The 26235-nt window shown below is 40.3% G+C and overlaps 5 protein-coding genes across 6 annotated transcripts in view; 3 read left to right on the plus strand and 2 right to left on the minus strand.

The window, feature by feature from the left end:
- Positions 1-3469: 3469 nt before the first annotated feature.
- The window catches only part of LOC131432703 (probable maleylacetoacetate isomerase 2), a 90157-nt gene continuing 67391 nt past the window's right edge, over positions 3470-26235 (minus strand). For both annotated transcript variants that reach the window (XM_058599158.1, XM_058599149.1), the window contains 2 exons: positions 4472-4590; positions 3470-4409 (listed from right to left, as the gene is read on the minus strand). In XM_058599158.1, the coding sequence (XP_058455141.1) occupies positions 4071-4409; positions 4472-4590 (458 nt within the window). In that variant the 3' untranslated portion in view covers positions 3470-4070. The remainder of the gene's footprint in view (positions 4410-4471; positions 4591-26235) is intronic.
- LOC131432677 (uncharacterized) lies at positions 4619-12951 on the plus strand. The gene is made up of 2 exons (XM_058599102.1): positions 4619-4993; positions 12181-12951. The coding sequence occupies exons 1-2, from the start codon at positions 4955-4957 to the stop codon at positions 12889-12891; spliced, it is 750 nt and encodes a 249-aa protein (XP_058455085.1). The 5' UTR covers positions 4619-4954; the 3' UTR covers positions 12892-12951.
- LOC131432681 (uncharacterized) lies at positions 13050-13944 on the plus strand. Its single transcript, XM_058599113.1, has 2 exons — positions 13050-13152; positions 13225-13944. Exons 1-2 carry the CDS (start codon positions 13108-13110, stop codon positions 13897-13899), a joined length of 720 nt encoding a protein of 239 aa, XP_058455096.1. The 5' UTR covers positions 13050-13107; the 3' UTR covers positions 13900-13944.
- Positions 14173-15180, plus strand: LOC131432687 (uncharacterized). The gene is made up of 2 exons (XM_058599125.1): positions 14173-14370; positions 14441-15180. Exons 1-2 carry the CDS (start codon positions 14329-14331, stop codon positions 15113-15115), a joined length of 717 nt encoding a protein of 238 aa, XP_058455108.1. The 5' UTR covers positions 14173-14328; the 3' UTR covers positions 15116-15180.
- LOC131432675 (uncharacterized) lies at positions 23416-24554 on the minus strand. The gene is made up of 2 exons (XM_058599089.1): positions 24306-24554; positions 23416-24236 (listed from the first exon to the last, which is right to left on the minus strand). The coding sequence occupies exons 1-2, from the start codon at positions 24366-24368 to the stop codon at positions 23541-23543; spliced, it is 759 nt and encodes a 252-aa protein (XP_058455072.1). The 5' UTR covers positions 24369-24554; the 3' UTR covers positions 23416-23540.

Below are 26235 nucleotides of genomic sequence, written 5' to 3' on the forward strand. Positions count from 1 at the left end.
TGGATTTTTTCACAATAGCCATCAGCTCATTCGCAGTGACTCTACTTTCCTCAGGAACTAAGCTGTCTGATTGGTCAACCTCAGCTACGCTATCAGCAACGGCTCTTTCATGTGGACTAACAATGTTGAGTCCTAAATTGTGAGAACACACAAACTGATTGCCTAGCGCATTTGCCTTCTCTACTGGTGTGATTAAAGGTATACCTTCAGCTGCGTCCTGGGGTGGCAGCAAAGGAGGAATTGGCTTCGGTTTTTTCTTAAGCACCTTCGTTAAGGACCAGAAGGGCTTTGAATGTGGGAGAATTTCTTGAAGCTTTTGCTGGAAGTTCCTGTTGCGAAGCTCAGATATCCTAACCTGGATTATCCTAGTTAAGTTGTCATAAGAAGTCTTCCTATCTAGGATGCCAGTTCGTTGATACTGCCTCCGGTAGATATTTCGAAGTCGGATGAGTTTCTTGGTGACATTGTCGATTTGAAGAGAGGAACTCGGCATATGTTGTACTGGAACCGTCCTATCACGAGCGACTGTGATTGAATGCTGGAAGGAAGATAGGGCCGCATCGATTTCCACCGGGGAATCAAGTGGCAGATCGATATTAATATGTTGGTCGGCGATTTGTTGAAATTGGACCCAATCGGTGCGATAATAGTTCCTCCGAGGTTGAATAGGCACTGTTTCTGGTGAAGATCCCAGCGTCAATATTACTGGAAAGTGGTCAGAAGAGAGCTCGTTGAAGACAACCGGAGAGCTGTCTATGGCGATGTTGCTGATAAATATATCCAAAATGGAATGAACTCCCGATCTGGAAAGTCGCGTTGGTTGATCCGGAGCGAGGATGTTGTATTGTTCAGCTTCGTAATCTTCGGCAAGTACGAATCCGTTTCGATTCTGTCTTCTGTTTCCCCACAGCTCATGCCGTGCGTTCAGGTCCCCAGCAATGATGAATTTGTTCTGTCGTCTAGTGAGCATAGCCAGATCTCGCTTCAATGATGCACACGTACCATCTCGAAGATTTGTTTGTTTGGGGCAGTACGCTGCAATGATGATGATGGGTCCCATCGTCGTTGTAATCTCAATTCCGATGGCTTCTATAAGTTGCAATTTAAAGGCTGACAGAAGTCTGTGCTGAATGGATCGTTTAACGGCAATGGCAACTCCCCCTCCTCTGGTAGTTGTCCTGTCGAGCCTGTGAATCCTGTAATTGGAAATAAAAATAGAAATTTCAGGTTTAAGATGAGTTTCAGTTGAAATAGCAATATCGGCATTCTTCTCTTGAAGAAAGTCGGACAATTCAACAGTTTTGCTCCTAAGTGAGCAAGCATTCCAATTTACTATAACCAACTCATTATATTGCATATTCGATGATGAATTTGCCTAAGGCGTTGATTTGATCTAACCGCGTTCTGCAGTTTCGTAGTTTTGTTGTCATTGTTTCAAAAATGACGATCAGTTGTTCAGCAGAAAATAAATCACCAGAGTCATCCTTTGCTTGTGGTTGATTATTGCCCCATCCAGGAGGGATTTTTGAGGAAGATTCTTTTTGTGATCCAGCGGCTGAATCTTTTGGATTGCTGCGAGGAAGTGGCGGCAAATTCGGAATATCCCTCTTCGGTGGGAGCCGTGGGAAATTAACTTCATCCTTCTGTGGAACATTCTTGCGCGTTGATTGTTTGCGGGACGCCTGTTGTCGAATTTTTGTGAACTCAGCACGTTTGGGACACGATTTGCTAGTAGTTGGATGGTCGCCATCACAGTTCACACATTTTACAGCGATGTCATCTAGTAGGCAATCGTTGGTATTGTGTGATTCGGCACATTTCCCGCACCGACTTTTCATGTGGCAATTCCTCGCTCCATGGCCGTAGTTCAAACAGTTCGTGCACTGTGTGACATCCCGATGTACCGGTTTATACTTTTGCCATTCGATGATTATGTGCAATAACGATTTAATCGTTTTCAGTTGACTCATGGTGATGGAGCCCTTCTCCAGATGAATCAGGTACAGTTGATCTCTAAACTTTTTGTCCGTATTATGTCGCTTCATTTTAAATACCATCAAAGGCTTTAGTCCAGCCTCCGACAGTGCCTGCTTTAGTTCGGCTTCCATCATGTCGGGTAGTCCTCGAAGTACAAACTTCATAGGTTTGTTGGCGGCAATATCGTGTGTGAAGTATTCCGCTTTTGTCTGCTTCAGATAGCATTCCACTCCTTTGTAGTGGTTCAAAGCCGGAACAGTTATTTTGTAGCCTTCAGTACATAAACGGATTGTTGCCTGTAGTCCTTTGCTGATCAGTGTGTTGAAATCCGAGCGTAGAGTTGGTGGGAAGCCCTTCAGGTAGAAAGGCGGCATTTTTTCCTTCTTCTGCAGTTCCTCTTCGACATCTACTGGCAGATCAGCATATTGGTTTTTACTCAGCAAACGGTCGTTTACCTGTACATCACTTGGCTTCAGACGCTTAGCATCCTTTGGATCCTTCTCGGATCTATGGCGGTTTTTACCCATAGCTTGGGTAGGTAGACAACTGCGAATAAAAAATAAAACAAAATCGAAATTAGTCGTAGTAGGTTATTCGTCTATCCACATCGAGTGTTAGATGACGAATGATCGATTTTCGACCACGGTTCCCCTTTTATACGCATTCAGTTGAAGATATGTGCCTGACTATCTCAAAATCGTCGTCCTTGCGCGAAAAACCCAAGCGAAAGTAAAAAGTTTTCCGCGTTGTTTTCAAATTTTAAGAAAACTTAATTTTTGAGTTGTTTGTGGTTATCGCACACTGTTCAAAATATTATCCTGAATTCCTGATCATATTTTTGATGAAATGGTGAAAGAATTATGTTGCTACCATTAATACAAGTCGAGATATTCGCGATTAAGTTCTGCCCATTCTTCCATATGGCTAATTTTGAAAAGGCGCCCCAAAGTAAAGTAAGTCGTATTCACGACAAAAAAATCGCGGATCCTTCGGTGTTTTTCGTATTACTGGTTATATTCGATTATTTGTTTCACCGAGCTCCGTATTATTTCTTTAAGTTTGTAGGTTTGTTCGGGGTTCTAGAAGACGGACGAATTCATTTTAATTCAGAGCCAGAAGCGATATTTGAATTCAATTTAAAAGCAGTTGGAAAATCGAACTTTCTTTCGAAAATCGTGTCTAAAATGTGAATATGAATGGTTGTCGGTAGTATTTTTCGTTCCCTTTACTATCACGTGGTTTCCTTTCCTAAGCAGAAACCACTTGCTGAGATATCCACGGCAGTACGGAGACATCTGGCGGTGAATGTTTTTTTGGTATATGAATGAAAATTGAATGCAACCTTGTGTGCTTCTGATCAGATTGAGTAAACGATGGATCGCTGAAAATTTAATTGTTTAAAATAAATAAATCCTTCGGGAATAAACGGATTTCCAGGCGTTCGAAGAAATAAACACAATAAAGAGTTAGAGAATCACAATTTCATGTTACATGTAGTTCGTTTTTTATCTCTCTCTCTCTGGATAGCATTCAAATAGACATAGAAGAAAGAACAAAACTCAAGCGACAGTAGAAAGCTAACACGTTGTTTTCAAACTAAGAAGCGATACCGAAATAGACAAAATGCAAGTCGATAGATAATAGACACAAACTCTCACTTTTGATGCTTGATTAATACAGTAAGTATAATGAATGTTGAATTAAAATCGTAAATTTTATAGATGATTGTTACGATTAGTCATCTTGTTTTTTTTTGTTTTGTTTGTTTTTGGAATGTCCCGTCCGCAGTGAGACAGAAGTTTGAGATGAGCAGCGCTTTTCTGAGAAAAGGACTGCGTTCGTCTTATTGTTACTTTTTTTCTTGTTTGTAGGTTTAAAACTCTCCGTTAGTTGCATCCTATAGCATGTAAATAATCTGCAGTACAGTTGGGCCAGAAAAGTGCCAACCCCTGTTATACTATCGGTAAAACTTTGAACGTTTAGAATTCGACTAGGCAAACGCGAAATTCTTCGGTTATAAAATTTTGTAGCACTACTACGACGGGCGACTACTGACTGGGGGTTTTTTTTTGTGCAGTTCAGTGGCTCACTCTTCATTTGGCCGCTTCCGGTGGGCAGTCTGGTTGGTTCGAAGGATGGGCGGCACGGAAAGCCGAATGTCCCTCCAGTTCCCGGTCGATACGAAGAATGATCGGATACGGGCGCAGATCCACGTGGAAACGGCGAGCGTTGAACACCTGCGGCACTAGGCAACAATCGGCCAGCGTGATTTCATCGCCGACGCAGAACTTACCGGCCGATGTCGACAGTAGTTTTTCGATGGCTCGAAAACCTCGCGTGATCCAGTGCTGAGCCCATTCTTTCTTCTTCTCTTCGCCCACGTGAATCAGCACAATCAGATTCTGCAGTGGCTGGACGCCGGATGCGATTACCTAAAATGTAGGTTCGATTTAGACCAGACAATGATGGATTGATTGGGACTTACGAAACTTACTTCGATTATTTCGCGTACTTTAGCACGTTTCAGTACATCCTGCGGCAGCAACGGACGTTGCGGGCGCGTCTCTTCGAGGTAGTGCAAAATCGCTATCGATTCAACCAGCGTGTGTCCATCTGAAAGTACAATAAAACGGACGATTAGAACCTAGCGCCGATAAGCCGCTGCTGCTGCTGCTGCTGACGTGTTCCGGCATGTGAACAATAATAGTGACCAATCAACTCGGACGCAACTTATCTCTCCGGTATTATTGTTGTAGAACGGTTTCGGGGATGATGAGTCCACAAAATTTGATTGTTTTATGATTTTTTTGTCGGTGTATTTCCTCAAATCAACCGAATGCTATAACTCTGGTGGCTGGATATACAAAGGCACGGCCGACCGGATGAAGTGACCATTAGTTATACGGAACTGGTGACGAGTGGACAGATTTTTTATTTCGAGAAGTAGTAAAGCGAAGGAAGTGTGCTCTGAACCATTATGAAGTTTCTTGTTTTGATAGTGCTGGCCTGCGGACAGGTGGGTTTCGTTGAATCTAAAATGTATAACATCTGTCAAACACAATTGCAAGGATTTAGAACCCGGCTTCGAGCAACCATTTGAATTCGCGATTTGGATTCCACAGTTGTTATTTAAATCATGCAACTGCCCCAGAGAAACTAATGGAATTCAGTTTTCGTTGTTGAATAGTACGATTCAATTCCGAAACAAAATTATCGTTTTAATTCTAGCATTGAACGAGATACGAATCTGACCAGAAATTGAGGGATATATACTAAAATTGCGATTTCTCATGTATCATTTGAATAGGACCCCTCGATGAGCTAGGTTCACTGTCAATTTCAGTCTTCTGAAGCAAAGCAACAAGCGTCTGATCGCTACATGCGCGTCGTAACTATGACAATGTTTGTTTATGTTTGAAAATATAACTATAACTTGATATTGAGCAGTTTTGTTACATATCCTATGGGAATTCTTGAAATAAAAAAGTGAAAATTACTTGAAATTATTGCTTAGAATTTATTCGGTTTGTTGTCTCATCCCACGAAGCATTGAAGGAAGAAATTATTATGTGCTGAATGTGAACATATGTGTGCTTCCTTTCTAGGTTTTATTGTTTCCATGGCATTTTGCCGGAACTAGTCGACGCTCATTAAAAAAGGGTCAACAAAATTACACTATTACTAAGTTCACTGGTTCACGATTACTGATCCGATATTTTCGATGGATTGTATGGGACATTGTAATGTTGAGTTTATCTTTCATATAACTTCGAATAGGTTTTAAAAAAATTGTACTCGGCAATTCGCATAAAAACGAACGAAGCGTTAAGACAAAGATAAACTCGACATGGAATGGTCTGTGATTTTATATGTACCATTCAAATAAGACCCCTCGATAAACTCGCTTCACTGTCAGTTACAGTTTCATTATTATTTGAAACAAAACAACAAGCGTCGAAGTGCTGCATGCGTCGTAACTATGACAAGGTTTGTTTATGTAAAATGAAACTCAAGTTGCGAAATGAAAGAAATTGCGGTTTCTCGCTGCATATCGAGTGGATCTTGAAACAGGAAATCAAAAATCAGTTGGAATTTTACTAAAAATCGATTTAATTTGTTATATATCTTGCGAAGCAATAAAGTGAATGAAAGCAAACTAAGTTGCATTACTACTAAGTTCACTGGTTCACGGTTACTGATCTAACATTTTTTGATGAATCCTATGGGACATTGTAGTTTCTGAGAATATTGAGATTTTTTTAGAAAATCAAAATCGGCGACGCTAGACCATTTTTTTCAACGGCGGGGGTGGCGTATAAGTGTGGAACGATTATTCAAAAACTCGATTCACTTTATATTCAGGGAACGAGTATAAGCGAGTCGATGCTGTCGATGGTTTTCACTTTTAGAAAATTGCAATTCTTAAGAGAAATCACTGATTTGTTTGAAAAGTATATTCAATCAAATCAGTAAAATGGCGAGGGAACTTATTTTTACCCACACATTGGTGACAATACCTATACGCTTGCAAAGGGTCTTTCTCCTTACGGCCAGTAGGTCGCGTATAATCACGTGGCTCGCTCTGCGTATTACAGCCTTTTTGAGCCGACTTTATTTCTCTTCATGTTTCGTTACGTTCCAAGGGAACTAAAATGGCGACGTGATAGAAATCGACTTACCTTCACAAAAATAACATTCACTTCATTTTTATCGTGGCAAAACCTATGTTTTTATGCACTAATCGCATCTAAATTAAATTATCTAGACATTGTCAGGATAGATTTTTGATCCATGCTTTGAATGCAAGATATTCAATGAACAAGTTGAAAGACGGCGTTTTCAGCTATGCAATTCTTCCTTCAGAAAAATAGACTTTCCCGATTTGTGATATTCTCACCGTTTCTGAGGAAATCAGATTTGAAGCGTGAAAACAGCCGTGAATTATTATTACTAATGGTTGAAATTTTTCAACAAAACGTGATTGTCGCAGTCTTAGAAAGGAATGTTGTTTACCATCCGACGTTTCGGTCTTTGGTGTGAACCTTTTCCAAGGAATATAAAGTCTATCGTTTACAGGTAAATAGTCTATATCTAACGCTACGTTGACTGCACGGATAAAAATCCATTGTTATTCTCCAGATTGAAAAATCATGAAACATTTCTTATGAGATCATACATATTATTTATTATTATTATTTCAACTAACATAGCCTTTTCAATTTGTAAATAGTTATGTCAAATTAATAAGAATTTTTCTGCATTTTGCATCCGGTACTTCCGGAACTGTGAACCGTTGTAGCCGAAGTCTGTTCGTTAAGTAAGTAACTAATATAGCCTACAAATTAAATCAGTTTTGGGCCAAATCTAGAAGAATTTTAATCTTTTTCGCATCATCGCTCTAAATGACGGCCTTAGTTTGTAAAATACGGTCAAGCCATCTCGGAAATAATTAGTGACATTATTAGACACATACAGACTTTGCTTAGCTCGATAAACTGTGTCGAATGGTATAGAGCACTTAGCCCTTTCACTACTCAATGTTTAAAGCGATTGAAAAAACTTTTAAGAAAGGCAATACGTGTACTTTTTTAGAAAAGCAGTATTGAAAATACTGAATTAAATTTTTACAGATTTACATATTGTTCCCCTGAAAAATATATATCTAAATGTGGCAACCCTGCACGTTATACGAAATTGAACAAAGCACGCTGCGAACGGATCAAAACCGATGGTGTTTTCTTCTTCCGTACGTTCTTCTACGTATCGGTTTTGCATCGTCATTTTGAAAGATACTCGTGAAAATGAGCCGAGTCGGATCAGGATTCGGGGACTTTTTTTTTTAAGAATTTCAAGACCTTTTATTTGCATCTTAGTTTGTAAAAAATTTCTCAAAGATTTGCACATATTGCCTTGTGATTCTGGAACCGGAAGTCGGATATAGGTGAAGTTCAACAGCCAGCTATGGGACCACGAGACCTTTGATTTGAATCTGAGTTTGTCAAAATCGGTTCAGCCATCTCTGGTCAAATTGAGTGAAATTATTTTTCACATAGACACATTCAAACACACACAGACATTTTTTGATCTCGACGAACTGAGTCGAATGATATATGACACTCGGCCTTCCAGACCTCCGTTCGAAAGTCGGTTTTCACAGTGATTGCCTTTCTACTACTGTGGGCAAAAAATAGTAAGACTGTTCATAATATCAAAAGTCTTTTGTTTATCTTTCTAAATCTCTTTCGTCCCCCTCAGGCCCAATACACTTGGGTCCACTTTTTCCAGTCCTCGAGTCTTATTACTGTTTGCCCACGGTCTAAAACGAGAAATATGTTAAGATATTTCAGTCTCCCCTGTGGTGATTTTTCAAGATCGAAAATTTTCAAACTTTAACCGCTGGGCGACACCACTTACTCAAATTTTGCATAGGGACTGTTTTAAGGTGCTTGAACTTTTCCGTATATTCTCAAAACAAATTTATGTTATTTCGCAGCTTGAAATATATTATAATTGATTTTGTTTTATTCATGAACGCGTAATCCTGCTGCTTGGCAACACGCTGATTTTATATGAATTAGAATATGGAGATTGCAATAATTGTAATTTTTTTAAATAAAAATATACAAAAAAATAAGCAATTTTTTAAGTTTTAGTTTTATGGACAATTTTCTAATTCTTGAAGAATCATGAAACTTTCTATTCAGTGCATATTTTTATGGAGTATCCACTTCGTTTCCCATAACAATTTTTGGTACAGTTAAAAGTTTTCGAGTTACAAATACTTTGCTATGCAGAAAACGTATGCAAGGTTTCATTCAAATCGGAGTTGTGCCCATACTTGCATATCAGTCCCATATTGAAAATCGACAAGTTGAGAGAGTTGAGGAATACATATTTCGGTTAAAATTCGCTTTTTTCCGCTACTGTGATGATTCATCAGTGAAACTGTTTAATCACATTCATGGATTACCTTATAAATTTTTCATCTGGAATGAAATATTGCATTTTTTTATCATTCGTTTATATAAAATCGGTTACGCAACAAGATGGGACCCATATGCGAGTATTTTTATTTGCGAACAAAAAGATACTCGCACACCGGTCTCATCTTAGTATGCTATGCTTCTCTCGCACGTTCGATATAATTAAGTTTGTGATATCATGTCAGGTCTTGATGCAATTCTCGGAAGACAGCTCAAACAGTGACTTTGCAGGTTTCAATGTCACCAACACCCGAGAGAAAAATTCTGAAATCTCTCGTTCAGCATGGTAGGTTCGAGATAATCCCAACTTTAAACATTCGCATATGCCTACGTCAGATTTTGGTCAAAGTTATGGTAAACAAGCCGGATTATTTCCTAAAGTTGTTGCTTCGGAATTGGTGCAATTGAGCTACTGTCATACAACAATAAAGCTCAGAGTCCGGAAAAAAATCAGCGTATCTTGACGAATAATCGCACCTGAGACTGCAGAACTATTTTTTGTTGACACTTTAGTCGACAGGTTTTTTGGGCAGCATATTTTGACGTAAGGACAGATTCTTTTTGTAAATTTTCACTTTCGATTATATCTGCGTGTTGATGCTAATGTTCGTTATATATCTTATACTGTCGGAAAAATGGAAATTTTGGCTGTCATTGTTGACGAATATTTAGTAAGGAAACGTGAAAAATTATGATATAATATCAGAACAGAAAGTAAACAGAAAAAACTTCCGCACAGCGGTGGGAAAAAAGGGTAAAGAACGCGACTTTACTCAATAATTTCATAGAAATCTATGTAAATATTTTCAAAGTAGGTTTTTCTTAAGCAAAAATGACCGTAGAATCAATTGGCGATAGTTAGAATAGCCACAAAATTCACTATCATGCGTGTTTTACCCCAAATTCCTCTTTTTTCTTACCTTACTTTGAAAAACTTTGGAAAAAATGAATTCGATTAATCAAAAGTTGAATTGAAAGATGGCTTTTTTGGTTATTTGTTGCTTTCAAAATATTTATTTCACGTTACCAGTCAACGTTTCGAAAGTTAATTCCTTCATCTTCAGGGCAAAATGACTAAAAATATTTTTTGCCAAGTAGGTTGCAACATTAACTCGTTTTATCCCAATTTTACAATAAGCTTAATATTAAGTTTAATTCTGCTTTACAAACTGCTGAAGCAGATTCAATGCGACCCATCAATAGTGGTCCATGTTACGTAGAAAACTTGAGCAATCCGAGTACATACAATGGGAAGCTATTTTGAAAAGGAATTGAGATCGAAACGCAAAATATACAAGAAGAATTATCGTACCGGCTATATACAGAGATCGATTCAAAGATAGTTTATTAAAGACTGTCCCAGAAAGTATGGACGCACTTTGATTTTGCTGTAAATAATTCACAAGTGTTCGATATTCAAATTTTATTCGATATACTGATAATATTAGACTACAACAACAGAATATTATTCTCAACATTTGCTACTTAGCCATTGTAGACTAGCTCATTAAATTCCGTACAGACTTCTTGGCGACAAGTTTTGACACTTTTTTCCAATCTTTTTCCAACTGTTGAATGGTTTCGGCGGCCGAGACATGTTTCCTAAGATGTGCCTTCGTTAATGCCCAAAATTTCTCAATTGGTCGAAGTTGTGTGCAATTTGGTGAATTCATGTCTTTTGGGACGAAAGTGACATTTTTGGTAGTATACCATTCTACCGTTGATTTCGAGTAGTGGCAAGAAGCAGGATCTGGCCAGAAGACAACAGGATCCTTGTGGCTTCGAATCATGGGTAGAAGTCGTTTTTGTCAACATTTCTTGATGTATATTTCGCTGTTCATTGAAGCAGTGGTGATGAAGGGTTTCGAAATCTTACCGCAGCTACAAATTGCTTGCCAGATCATAGCTTTCTTACCAAATTTTTCGACTTCAATCGATGTCTCGGACTGGTTTAACACTTGCCCTTCTCGCACCGTATAATATTGTGGTCACGGCAAGGATTTGTAATCGAGTTTCACGTAGGTGTCGTCGTCCATGATTATGCAGTTCAAATTTCCAGCAAGAATCGTATTGTACAGCTTTCGAACTCTCGGCCTGATCGATGCTTCTTGTTTCGGACTACGTTTTGGTTGTTTCTGCTTCTTATAGGTTCGAAGATTCAAACGTTCTTTAGCACGAAGAACATTTGACTTCGAAGTGCTCACTTTTTTGGGCACATCCCGAACTGAAACCTCCTTCTTTTGCTCGAACGCCTTCAGTATACGTTTATCCAGCTAAGAGTTAGCAGGACCTTTTTTTTCGGTTTATCCTCAAGGTGTTATCCTCACCGAATTTCCTGATTGCATTTCGCACGGCTTTTTCACTTACTCCTTCCATTTTCGCTACCTTTCTCAGTGACAGTCTGCGTTCTGTGCACCATTTGTACACAATTTTTCGACGTTGTTCTGCTGAAAGTCCACGCATTTCGAAACAAACTAATGAAAACGAATAAACTACTGCACAAGTGGTTAGAGAAGAGTGTAGACAACAGGACGCAGCCATAAAAATTGACAGATTCTGAACCATTGCGAAATGGCAGCAGTTTTTGGTTGCGTCCATACTTTCTGGGACAGTCTTTATGCATTATCTAATTTTTTGCATGCCCGCCAGAAAAAAAAATGCAACCTGTACATTTTTAGTTACTAAGACGTGATTTTTAAAGCGTGGAACAGATATGCGAATACTTTCCCAATGGTATAAACGTGACTTGATATTTTTTTCAATTTTAACTGAACTAACTCAGAATTATTTTTACAATTTCTGAAAGTAGGGTAGGGTAAAATAGACGTTATCCGTCGAGCTAACTCAAAAGTGGCCAATATCCATATGGGATTGATATGGGCAGAATAGTGATTTAATGAAGGATATATTCCAAATGAAGCTCAGAACTTTGACGGCGACACTTTTGAAAAAATCGAAAGAGTCGTCGTACTTCCGTAACGTAGGTTGCTCTATTTCTTATTCTTTCTTTCATCCTGTGGATAATGAAAATTAGAAAGACCAGTACTGGTGATTAGTATGCTGTTGAAATGATTGAATCAGTTTTTTCAATAGAAAGTTCCACATGCTTCTTAGCTTGACAGAAGACATTGAAATTATTGGTGTTGATTGCAGAGCTGTGGAAGAGGCCTTGTTCGCCAATGGACGACTACACTAAATTCAGTTTTACTGTTCGTTCCAGCTCGTCCTGTCCGGTACGATTAGAGAATCCACATCCATCGATGCCACCGAACCACTGTCGGAAGATACCGAAGTCCTGATCGAGTTCGACCGTTTGTTCAACAAGCTGCACTACGACATCGACTACAAGCTGCGAATCTATCGGATGCAACACTCGGTCCGGGTGAAGAATCTGAATGCGCAGTTCATCTCCCGGTACGCTTTCGCCATCACCGATATCCAGCATATGAAACAGCACGCGAAGGAGCAAATTCTCGAGCATGCACTCCAGATCGGCGATACGCAGAATCCGTGTATCGTGGCAGCCAACGATGAAGCCCGGCGACGTGCCACGCAAGCGGCAAAGGATTTGAGCATCGTGTCGGAAAAGGTGTACGGTGAAATGGCGACCCTGACCAGTGTGCTATTTTTCCCGATCGTACAGGAATTTCAGACCAATTCGTCCGCCTTCCAGTGGACCGTACTGGACAAGCTGTCCCGGGACAATGCCGTGATCCACATCCAGGAGACGTTGGCCGATTTGGCGTCCTTCTATATGCAAAATTCCAACACCGTCGAACGGGTGATCGCGACGTTGGATCACGAGATCGAAGTGTTTCAGGATGCGGCCAACGAGCTACGGCAGAGCACCTGGCCGGAGATCGATGAAATCGGCCGTAGCTACATTTTCAACATGGAACAGCTGATTGAGGAGGCGCTTGAGTGCTCGTAAATGTTATCTTGGTTGATATGTTAATAAATAAATGGTTATTTTTGCCACTTGATAATCTAATCGTGAAACGTTTTCAATAGGTAATTGTGTAATATCACAGTTTTTGGTTTTGGAGAGGGGGTATTTCTGGTGGAATATTTCACGTGGCGTATTTAAAGGGGTTGTCCGTGGGCTGGAAGATTCAGTACGGAGTTTAAAGTGCAGTTGAACACAAACATGAAGTGGCTTCTGTTGACGGTTTTGTTGTACGGATTAGCTACGGTGAGTGAGCATCATTACTTTTTGGGTCAAAACGGAATTGCCACGGGTTTAACGGAATCGATTTTCTGGTAGGCTGCCAAACTTCGCGAACCCTCGAAACGTGTTCCGATGGGTGAGTTGGCCGAACGGACCGAAGAGTTCCGAGTGGCGTTCGATGAACTGCACACCGAGAAGGATGGATTCGTTCAAATTACCCGACTTTTGTCCAGTGGAGAACTCCATCTGCTGAACAGGGCTTCGCTGACGGTGATTGGTCACGCGTGGAGCAATATTACGAACCATTTCAACGAAACGTTGGAAAGTATAGACAGTTCGGATGGTGCCGAGGATTGCCTGGAGGAACTGAGGGAGGAAATACTGGCGGAACAGATTCGTGCTGCCGACGAGATGAGCGAATGTGCTGCGTTCAAGATTCAAATCAAGGAAGGCCTTTCGGACGAATTCCGTGCGTTGGGCAACACGCTGCAGATCATTTCGACCATGGCGGCCGAATACACGCTGTACACCTTCGCCATTCACAACTCTTTCATCGAATCGGCCGACCATCTGGACTGGCTAGAGCGGAACTTCGAGTTGCAGCGTAATTTTTGGGACACAACTGCCCGGATCGAAGCCCAAGCCGATTTGGATGCCATCGAGGCAAACCGTCCGGCATTGATAAAGGAGTTCACCGAATGCTTGAGCCACATCCCGGAGGTGCTGGACGAGTTCAACGAGGACATCCTGACGCGATTGGAGCAGTGTTAGGGAGTTGTTTTTTTGAGAATAAATTCTGTAGATTTCTGACCATCAGCCACACATCCTTTTGTCGTTAGTTCCGAAATCATTCTAGGTAGAAAACCGGTCTGTTTGTTTACTGAAAATTCGATGTTGCAAGCACGTGCAACGACGCAACACCGAAAATGTTGCAATACATAAGGTCGGAAGTAGTTTCCCTTGGTTACTTGTTTTGTTTTCAGTTTTTTCTTCCTCCAACCAGAAGTCCTAATCGAAGCAGAACAGCTTTTATGACGATGCCGTAATCGTGTTTAATCTCTACTGCACCGGTGCGTTAATGCGCAAACACGGTAATCTAATCTGCGACTGAGGGGGCCATTCCCCGGGAAGTCGCGATTATTTAAGACTCAGTATCGTGTAACCGTCAACTTCATTCGAAAGGTGACCCGAGGAAGAAACATGAAGCTGTCGCTACTTGTTGCACTGTGTGGTTTGGCAACGGTAAGTAAATATTGACCGAAAAGCTAAGCCGGCTCTTAACTAACCGACTTTTCGTTTCTTCCGCGGGCAGGTACTGGCCGTTCCAATGACCGAACTGCGCGAGCGTACGGAAGAGTTTCGGACCCGATTTGATGAGCTGCACCGCGAAAAGAATGAATTCGTAGATATCGTTCGACAGCTGTCCAACTACGAACTCCGAAAGTTGAACGAAGCGTCGCAGAGCCTTATTGCTCATACCTGGAGTGACATCGAGCATTTCTTCGACGACACCCGGACGATCATTGGGGAGATGATTCTGTATCCGAATGCCGACGAAGAATGTCTGCTGGGACTGACGGAGGAAATCGTGGCCGAACGAATCCGTGCCGCCGATGCCATGAGTGCATGTGCTGCTTTCAAGATCAACATCAAGGAAAGTTTGGCGGAGGAGATGCGATCACTGGGAAACACGTTGCAGATCATTTCGACGGCAGCCGCCGAATACACGCTGTTCACGTTTGCCTCGCACAATTCGTTCATCAATTCGGCTGGACATCTGCAATGGCTGGAGGACAACTACGAGAGACAGCGGGTATTCTGGGACACTACGGCCCGCAACGAAGCACAGGCGGATTTGGATGCCATGGAAGTTAATCGCCCGGCACTGATCAGAGAGTTTGAGGCCTGTTTGGCTGGCATCAACGACGATATGGCGGAGGTCGATCGTAACATTAACCAGCGTTTGCCGCGTTGTTTGAATAGTTAGAGTTTAGAAGAAAAAAACTATGTCAATATTCCGAAAGCTGAAATAAATCACGTGCATCAAACAAATCCATTCAATTTTCAATGACGTCAAAGTTTAACGTCGGGTTATTCTGGGCCAGTTTCATAATTTTTGTTTTTATTTCACTGGTAAACTTCGTTGGATTATCAGGCTTATCAGGGCCCAATAAAATAGCAATGAATTGCTGTTGGACTGTAATCAACCGAGCCGATCTGTGTCTGGCGCCTAATGCCTAATGCAATTCGATCCGAAGTTCTTGCAACGAGATAACCAATGTCTTGATAATACGCGTTGTTTGGATTCGTTACATAATGATGGGTGAAGTGGCGAACAGCCATTCGTTGTTATCGATGGACTTCAACCGTTGTCTACGTTGGCAACTAGCAGTTCCATCTATGGGTTATCCTATTTTTGGGCTAGGACTCGACTCGTCAGTACATAACGTCCGATTAGCTGCTTTTGTTGAATTGCTAGGTGACATAACAGTTCAATTTCGATGAATTTCGCGCTAAATCGTGTTTGGAGCTGGCAGCAGCCTCTCAACCCTGAATATTCTGTACATAAAGACTGTCACAAAAAAAAAACACGTGGCATACTCTGTTTTTTTTTTAAACAAACTGGGAAATCTATTGTCGTTTTCGTTTTTAAACTGCACTACACCGGTGGAGTGCTACACCATGGCATGAATAAACGAACAAAAATGATGAAAACATAAACAGTAACCATTGACTACAATAAACGATTCCATTGCACAGAGCTACACCAAACTTTTGATGAGTGCTACACCAGTGGTATCGGTGCAGAAAAAGTGTAGCACTGGTGTAGTGCAATTGGTAAAAACGAACGGTTTCAGTGCAGCTTTCGCTACACCTGTGTAGTGCAATTTAAAAACGAAAACGACATATGTTTATTTGATTTATGACTATAGTCTAAAAATGACAAATCCTGCAAAAAGTGATAGGAGTGCGATTTTCACAAAATTAGTCAAATTTTTAAATAAAAGTATTGGAAAAATTGACTCCTATACTGTAGAAAAATCGATTCCAAAAATTTAAAGTCGATTTACAAAAAAACTTCATCTTTGATTTGGATGAAATTTGGTTCCAAGATAGGTAATTATGTTTCCTACCTACCGTCGAAAATTCAAGTTTTCAAATAATTTTGAAGGAAAAAAAAAGTTATTTGAAAACATCTTTTTCTTGAACAAACTGATTTTTTTTTTCAGTGAAACCAATCTCAGAATCCAACAAAACTCAGATTTGTGAGAAGATATTGTCTAATTTAGCAACTAAGTATATTTTTATGAATCAAAAATCAGCTGAAAAGCGTATAACACATGGGCTGAAAAGTCCCGGGCCCAACAAAAAAGAACACGATTTTCCTGGTTCAAAATTAACTTTATTCATCAACGTAATCTGCAATCTGAAGAGCAACGCAATCCTCGCAGCGCCGCTCTAACATTTTAATACCACTTTTGCAGAAAGATTTATCTAGGCCTCAGTTTCAGCGATAACCTCTTCATTCGTGCGAAATTTCTTACCGAAAAGCATTTTTTCAGGTCTGCGAACAGCCAGTAGTCGCTGGGAGCCAAATCTGGCAAGTACGGTAGATGTGGGAGCAATTCGAAGTTCATTTCATGTAGTTTTGCTATTGTGTTGATTGGCTTGTGACACGGTGCGTTTTTTTTTCTTTCCCATATGCGGTCGTTTCTTTTTAATTTCAGCTTTCGAACGCGCCAATAACGCTATTTTACTTTCACTGTTAACAGATAGTCGATAAATATTACACCACGCACATCCCAAAATACCGAGGAAATAACCTTTCCAATCGATTATTGTGCTTTCGGGCGCTTTGGACGAGCCTCACCAGTTGCTGCCCACTGAGATGACGACGATTTTTAATCCGGAATGAAGGGATGAATCCATGTTTCATCCATTGTCACATAACGACGCAAAAATTCCGGTTTGTTACGTTTACGGCCAAACACTGCTCAGAATCATCAACACGTTCTCGGTTTTGGTTAACAATGAGCAAACGTGGCACCCACTTCGAACAGAGCTTTCTTATTCGTTCTTTTGATATCTTTACGATGTCCGCAAACTCACGCAACTCCACTTTTCGATCACTTGAAACGATGTTATGGATTTTTTTCGTTTTCTGATGTTCCCAGCTCATTTGGACGTCCGAAGCGTTCTGCGACCAAGTTTGAAGTCAGCAAACCAACGTATTATTGTTGTTTCTGATGGAGTGGAGTCTCCATAACACTCTTCAACCCGTTGCTTCACTTGAACGGTATTTTTTCCAATCAAGAAGCAGTGTAAAATAAGAATACCCGAAATTGTTTTTGGTCCATTATTCTAAAAATAACAAAAGCAGCGTCACCCTTAGCACAATAACTCACAAACTGATGAATAGAATATCACGAAATTCCAGCGCAATCTATGTTCTAGGCTCGGTACTTTTTAGTCTATGTGTTAGTTATTGTGAAAACCGACTTTTGAACCAGAGCTTTTGAACCGGAGCCATTCCGAAGTTGTCTGGATCCACAATTCAGGGGAACAAAACTGTTGGTCTGTTTTTTAACATCAGCGCTGCGATATTTTCAAGACTTATGATCAGCTTTTCTGAAGACACCATCGAGGTATCTCTACCGGTTTTAGCAGTGTTGCTAATTTAATCAAATAGCTTAGGGCGCTCTCAAGAAATCAGTCTTTTTGCTCTAGCAATTTCATTTTTCACTTCTTGTGTTTGGTGTCTGAACATTTTTGGCATTAACTTTTCAATATAACAGTTCGGCTGAAAAAATCGTATCGTTTAATAGAAACACACATTTTTTTGCCAAAATTTGTTTTTATTATTCAACATAATTGCCATCAGAGGCGATACAGCGATTGTAGCGATCTTTCAACTTTTCGATACCATTTTTGTAGTACGATTTGTCCTTTGCCTCAAAATAGGCATCAGTTTCAGCGATTACCTCTTCATTGCTTCTAAATTTTTTACCAGCGAGCATTCTCTTGAGGTCTGAGAACAGGAAAAAGTCACTGGGTGTCAAATCTGGAGAATACGGTGGATGAGGCAGAAATTCGAAGCCCAATTCGTTCAATTTCAGCATGGTTTTCATCGACTTGTGACACGGTGCATTGTCTTGATGAAATAAAACTTTTTTCTTCTTTAAATGAGGCCGTTTTTTTTAAATGTCGTCCTTCAAACGCTCTAATAACGCTATATAATAGTCACTGTTAATGGTTTTTCCTTTTTCAAGGTAGTCGATGAAAATTATACCATGCAAATTCCAAAATACAGACGCCATAACCTTACCGGCCGATTGTTGAGTCTTTCCACGCTTTGGGTTCGGTTCATTGCGTGCAATCCACTCAGCTGACTGTCGATTGGACTCCGGAGTGAAGTGATGGAGCCATGTTTCGTCCATTGTTACATATCGACGAAAAAAATCGGTTTTATTTCGATATAACAGCTCCAAAAACTGCTCAGAATCATCAATTCGTTGTTGTTTTTGATCGATTGTGAGCTCACGCGGCACCCATTTTGCACAAAGCTTTCTCATATCCAAATATTCGTGAATAATATGTCCAACACGTTCCTTTGATATCTTTAGGGTATCAGCTATCTCGATCAACTTCACTTTACGGTCATTGAAAATCATTTTGTGGATTTTTTTCACGTTTTCATCGGTAACAGCCTCTTTTGGACGTCCACTGCGTTCATCGTCTTCGGTGCTCATATGACCAGTACGAAATTTTGCAAACCACTTACGAATTGTTACTTCGCCCGGTGCAGAGTCTGGATAACACTCATCAAGCCATTTTTTGGTATCGGCGGCACTTTTTTTCATCAAAAAGTAGTGTTTCATCAACACACGAAATTCCTTTTTTCCATTTTTTCACAATAACAAAAGTAGCTTCACTCAAAATGCAATATTTCACAAACTAATAATCAGACAGCTGTCAAATGTATACACGTATCTTTTGAAGGTTGGTACTAACTGAAAATGGTATGGATTTAATTCTAGTGGCGCCCTCTCATAGAAACGATACGAACTTTTCAGCCGATCTGTTACGCGACTGGGTATCAATTTAAAAAATGCCAAACCAACTATGTAATTCAATCATTTGTTGATGGATTGATTGAATTTAACTACCAATCGATTCGGAAGCATATCACCTCAACTGATGAGGAAACGTCGTTTCAGTATTTCAATTGCAAACCATAGAAAAATTGGTTTGAATTGTCCTATTTTTTCACGAGCCAATCACAGTCACAGTGCGTCAATGATGTCATCCTCTCGTCCGATATTACTGCGTTTATTGGTTGACGGTTATTCACATTTTCCACATTCACATTTTTCGATCAAAATACATAAAATCTTCTCTAACCACTGTTTATAAAATGAATAAGTTTGTACGTTCTCTGTTTCGAAAATGATTATGATATAAAATCGTTTCATTTGTCCAGGTTTATTTCATTCATGTTGTTTGTATCCAAAACTGATCTTTTAAGTAACTTTGAAGTCATCATAACTGACTTTGAATAGTTCAAAAATTTTCAAATGTGAAAATTTTTGGGTAGAATCGATTGTTCTGAAAAAATCTAACTGTCAATTTGTTCATTTCAAAAAAATTTAAAACTTAAAGTGGAGTAAGTTTGTATTTTGTCACTGTTTAGTTTAGTGCACCCACATTCAGATAGCGTTGTGTGAACTGAAGTTATTGGCAAAACTGAAGGGCTATTTTTTTATTTAGTGGATAATGTCTTGGTATTTAACATCTAAATATGATTTTGAGAATATGGCCGCCACGACTATTTTTCACTAAGGTCATTCTGGAGGTCCAATTTTCGACCTCTTTTTTCAAGCATCTGAGGTATATTTCAGCAATGGCACGTTGGTTTCCAAAGCATCAATCGATGATTGTTTATCCACATAAACGAATGATTTCATGTCATTCACCGGTTCATTTCTCGAAATAATGTTTCCGTTGGAATGTTATTTCAATAAGTCGATTGTTTTGGCCGCAGTATGACAAATGGCACCATCCGGTTGAAACCCCATTTCTGTCACATCCATATCTTGAAGATTTGGCAACAAAAATTCATTGATTATGGTTCTGTATCGATTTCCATTCACGGTAACGCGTCGTCCTTCCTCACTTTCAAAGAAATAAGGACCGATGATTCCACCAGCCTCGGTCGGCATCCAAAAGAGTGAATATCCGAAGTTTGGTAATTACGGACGATTATGTGCACCATAAAATTCACTAAGTGCTCTATAAAGAGTTTTTATTGATAATAAAAGATTATTTCAACAAATTGGAAGCGTTGTTCTGGTTCTGTTAACCTATTCATGATGATTTGCCAAACAATACTGGGTAGAGCCGTCACTTTACACTATCAAAACAAATTTCAGACAATGGAGTAATCCGTATTGAAAAAAACATTATTATTGAAAAACGCAACATTTTTTTTCAAATGGCTGTAGTCGAAAAATGACAAATTTCACAAAATAAGTGTTGTATGAATAGATTTCGCTAATGTCAAATTGTAGAATAAACTCTTCTAGATCCAATTACTGGTGTGATAATGCCTTTCTCTTGTCATTCAAACAGTCTAATTAAAACATATTTTTCTCGTTAGGTTAGTTTAATTTCAGACACGGATTTTGTACCGATTTTCAACACAAATTCGTTCAGTTCAGTTTGTTTAGGTTAGTTCCGAAATTTTCGACAACATTCTGCAAACCAAAAGTATCAGTAATAGGGAAGACCGGGGCTAAGCCGGACATTTTTAGGAAGTTGTTACCCAAGTTATCTATACCGTTGTGTAGCTTCAACGTTCAGCTTTCATTCCCAATTTCTGACTTAGAAAATCATGCATTAGTTTTTGTACCAAATCACGATGAAGTGACCAACCAAAAATCCTATATTTAGACTAAATCGGACTATAAAGTTTCACACAAAATATAATAACGAACACAGCAGGGCGTCAAACTTATTGAGCGCAAAAGAAATGAAACCGCGTTCGAATAGATTGTCTGTTGGTTTCACAATCCTGCTCGCTGGGAATCTAGGTATTGTCTCGAAACTTTACGCTTAGCTGACGCCAAAGTCAATCTTTGTATCGAAATAATTTCTGTTCTATAAGATATTCAAGCTGTCCGGTTTAACTCCGTGTTCGGACTAGTCCCGGTCTCCCCCGATACATTTGAACTTGATCATTGATCGCTTTCTGAAAAAAGTGCGGATAGAAAAGGGCGTATTGCAGTTTGCGTCACTTATAGCAATATATCTCCGGAACCAGAAGTGACTGCCGACTTGATCTTCGAACTTGATTCACAACCCAAGTAAAAAAGGCTTTCCTTACAAAAACTTTGTCCAAGCAGATTTTTTTCATTGAAAACTAAACTAAACTGAATGAAATAATCATCTCAGAATCTAAGGGAAAAATTTGTGAATTCTGAGGCCACACCAGGAATTGTGATCGATGAAACTACTGAGTTTAATTCATCCATCGAACATTTGAATATCACGAATATTGACGCATTTCGCATCAACTAAAACGGCGAAAAGGACCAACAAATTTTTCACCGATTCTATTCAAATGGATATAATCCAAAGGTTATATGGGTAACTTTTCGCAAAATTAGTCAATATTTCGAGTGAAAATATGTTTAAAAAATTTACATTGAATTCTACACTAAAAAAAATAAACGTATTTTAATGAATGGACGTCGACACACATAAAGCATTATTTTTATTGGGTTGAATTGATTGATTTATTGATTTATTGGACCTGTATGATAATGACTTTCAGTTCAGTTTAGTTACGTAAAAAAAAGATATTAAAAAATATGTTTGGATTTAAAAAGTTTTTACTAGAAAAACCTATTTTCTTAAAAGCGCCTATATTACAATGTATAAAAAGTTTTGATGTCCAAAATTATCTTCGGTTCGCGACTTCCGTCAAGTTTAACTTCTTTGAAATGAATTGAATCGTGATGAAACTTTCTGCACTGAAAGAGGAAACATTTCAAAACATACCAAATCCGACCACTAGAGGGGCGCTACAGTAGAATAAACAGTGCGTCCCGATCAGTGCAGTAAAATTTCATTTTCAATCAAATATTATTAGATAAAAAAGGAAATTCATGGCCCATTCACTATCAGCATACCCCTTCTCATTTGAAAACTTTTTGACAGTATGTGCGGGGTTGGGAATCGAACCTGGGCTGGGTTGCGTTAAATGCATCAAAAATCATTAGGTTAAAGTGTGATAAACTGTTTCTGTTCAAAAGATTGAATTTGAGTTTTAGTGTAGCTACAACAACAGTTTTGCAAAACTGTGGAACTATTTTGTCTGCGGTATTTCTTCGCAGAGCCGAAACAAACATATTGCATCCGAGTTAATCACAATTCACAAGTTGATTGAAAGTCGAGTAATCGATAAAATAACATGGTGACTCTACTAACGGCTGTCAAACTGATTCGTTCGAAGTCAGTTTCGAACCTAGTTTCAAGGTCATAGAACTGAAATTCGAGTCTGATTTTTTTCGGATTTGCTCACACTCCCGTTGCTACCCGCACGGCGTTTTGACTACCTGAGCAGCCATGGCCACCAGACGGCTACCAAAATTGATCCAGTGACGGTTATCAAATCCAATTTGACAAAACAAAGTCGCCTGTATCTAAGTTAGCTGAGCGTTTTCATCTTCTCACCTTCGCTGAAAATGTCAAAGATTTCAATGTGGAAAAATCCTGGTGGATACGGTTGTATCGTTTGAGTTGTATATCTGGCAGTCGGTCACCAGAATGTCTGCCAGCCATTTTTTTCCAGCTGGCAGCGTTTAGTCAGCCATCTGGCAGCCAAGCGTATGCGGGTACCCGCATATCGTTTTGGCTACCTGGGCAGCCATGGCCACCAGAAGGCTACCAAAATTGATTCAGTTACGGTTGTCAAATCCAATTCGACAAAACAAAGTCGCCTGTATCCAAGTTAGCCGACCGTTTTCATCTTCTCACCTTCGCTGAAAATGTCAAAGATTTAAATGTGGAAAAATCCTGGTGGATACGGTTGTATCGTTTGAGTTGTATTCCTGGCAGCGGTGAGGCAGCCGGTCACCAGAATGTCTGCCAGCCATATTTTTCCAGCTGGCAGCGTTTAGTCAGCCGTCTGGCAGCCATGCGTATGCGGGTAAGTGCGAACTCAGCACAGTTTTGTGAAAAGTTTTCTCAAGCGAAAACGACATTGGAAAAATCCGATTGGATCGAAGTAGGCTTATGGTTTTTATTTTGACAAAAGACAACGGGCTTTCGTTCTACTGTTTACTTTGATGTTAAATCACAACTAATTTAAAAACATAATCAAATGATATTCTTTTTCTCTGTTCTAGTTCCTAGGCTCTGAACGGTTCCACACAGGTTTTGACCTTCTCGCGGATCTCGTCATCGAATGTTTGCAGCTGCTGCTCCAGCTCGTTCAGACACTCCAAATTTTCGGCCACCAGGATCATCCGATTGTACTCCATGGCATCGATCTCGAACTGAATAATCGGCCGTACTTGGTCGTTCCACAGGTCCTCGCTTTCCTCGTAGGTACGTCGCAAAAATTCGGCATGTTGTTCCGGATCCGCAAACGAGTTGTGATTGCTGAACGAGAACAGAACGTACTCGGTTTGGGCGGTGGACAATCGCTGAAGCAGATCCAGTTCTTCCAGGAACGAGTACGACAGCTCGCCCTTGGCATTGTTACTGGCCGCGGCGCATTCACTCATTCCGGAAGCTAACCGACGCTGTTCGTCAACGATTTGCGATACCAGATCCAGGAGGCACTCTTCGTCGCCACCATCTAGCATGTCGTCCGCAATTTGCGAGCGGGTTTCATCAAATCCAAACTCGATTGTGTTTCTTGCGTTGCCGAGATTGATCAGCATATCTTCGTTCATGTGTCGGTAGGTGGCAAACAGGGCCACGCGGGCAAACTGCAAAAGTTGATCTTTCTCCAGACCGAGTTCCTCGAACCGAACCCGATACTCTTCGACGACATCGATCAGATCGCTTACGGACTTTTTCGCTGGTCCAGCATTGACAATCTACGGTAGCAATGGAAGCTTTGAGAAACATCTGCAGTCACGGAATCTTACCCCAAAAAAAAAACCTACCGTCAGAGTCAGAGCTGCGACGACGAGGAAGACGAATTTTGCGATGGCTGCCATCTTGCACATTAACTAGACTTGAAATAAATAGTGAAACATTCCGTACGAAGATTGCTACTTATATCGATTCATTGGACAGCGGCGGTTTCGGCAGATTAGATTAAAACTGGCGACGGCAGATTGTGACTCGCAGTTTAGTGACAGATTTTGGGTGGCGGAAACTGTCCGCTTTTCGGGCAGGTGTTCGAGACAAACAGCGGAAAAGAATTGCAATTGTTATCAAGCCGAAGCGTGGTACTCTACGCTCGGTAGTGGCAGGTGTTACTAAGATCGAACGCAACAAAGTAAGTTCGTTTTGTGATAAAGTGATTTGCGCTAGTCACCGTCAGATGGCAGTGAACGCACGTTGATTATCGAATAAAAAAATGGCAATAAAACAAAATATCTAATCGACGAACGACTTGATTAGTCCATCGAGCAATTGAACTGGAAAACGGGTGATGAGATAAGCCTACAGCGGAAACTGAGAGCCGACTGATGCAGTTCGATCACAGCCACCTGATTTATAACAGTCAAAATGGAACTTGGGCTTGCAGTACCTTTTTTGATGATTTTTGTTGTGACTTTTGTCGGAGCGGTTCCAGCTTTCGTTGAATACCAGGGACGATTTGCTAACTATAGCTCGCTGGGTGAGGAATTGATGCAGCAGAAACGGGTGGACAATTCCAATCAAACACTACACTTTAACAAGTTGCTTCTGTCGAGTCTTGCCAGGGGGACTGTGAAGTTGCGGCGCATCAACACCGCAGCATGGGACGAGATCGAGAGTGCCGATACAGAAGACGAAGATTGTCTGGAGCTCATACGGGATCTGTTTGAAATGTACAGCCAGTTTGCAACGGTTGATATGCAGACGTGCGTACGAGAAGCTACCGAACGATTGGAACGTTTGACGAAGGACGACTTTTTTCGGTATGCAAATTTTGTCAACCGGGAGCTAAGCAAAATCACCCATCATGTGGTGGAGGCCCTCGGAACGTATAACAAAATTTTGGAGATGGAAAACGTGGAAGCAATGTTGGAACAGAACTACGACGATTTCAACTGGCTGGTCAACACGTACCAGAAAATCCTGAACGAAGAGTTGGCCAGATTCAAACAGGATCACCCCATCATTGTGCAACTGGAGGATTGTTTAACCAGTACGGTTTACTTGCACGAGAATGATATGTTTTACGTGGTGAGCTATCTGGATTGGTACTGCGATTCGAAAACTACGCCCGATGGACGACAGTAGCTCCAAAACTGATGATTATTTTTGACTATTGTTTAATCAGATAATTATATTTTGCATTTGTCATAGAGAAATATTATGTACAGTATAAAAAAAGTTTGAAAAAAACTCGGCAGGTTGAGTTTCATACACCATTCGACTCAGTTCTTCAATAGAATAAATCAGTCTTTGATGTCGCTTACCCTACGTTGTGATTATCTTCTTTTGCCACCAGAAATTTTCCGAACGGCACAAGCAGCAATAGGTACATTACCCTATTCGCCGTTCCACAGGTATGCTCAAGGTGCACCGAAAAGCAGCAGCCAGCAGCAGAAAATCGCTTGTGTCGCAGCAGCCAGCAGCAGAAAATCGCTTGTGTCGCAGCAGCCAGCAGCAGAAAATCGCTATGTACCAGCAGTGGATTCGCGCACAAACAGGCAAGTAATTTTACCTTTCAGGTCAACAGTTCTACACAGGTAAGTACTTCGGATCACTGCAGCACAGGTAAGTAAATCTCTTCCAAGTTTAACAGGTAAGTAATTTATTTCAGAACATACGAATTACACTTCATTGAAACAAATTAAACTTCACTTTATTACCTTTCTGCGGGACTGTTCACAGTGCGATCTGCTCGCTTCACTAGTTAAATTTCTACTGACTGAT

Source organism: Malaya genurostris, chromosome 1 (genome assembly GCF_030247185.1).
Source record: "Malaya genurostris strain Urasoe2022 chromosome 1, Malgen_1.1, whole genome shotgun sequence".
In the NCBI taxonomy this organism is placed as follows: domain Eukaryota; kingdom Metazoa; phylum Arthropoda; class Insecta; order Diptera; family Culicidae; genus Malaya; species Malaya genurostris.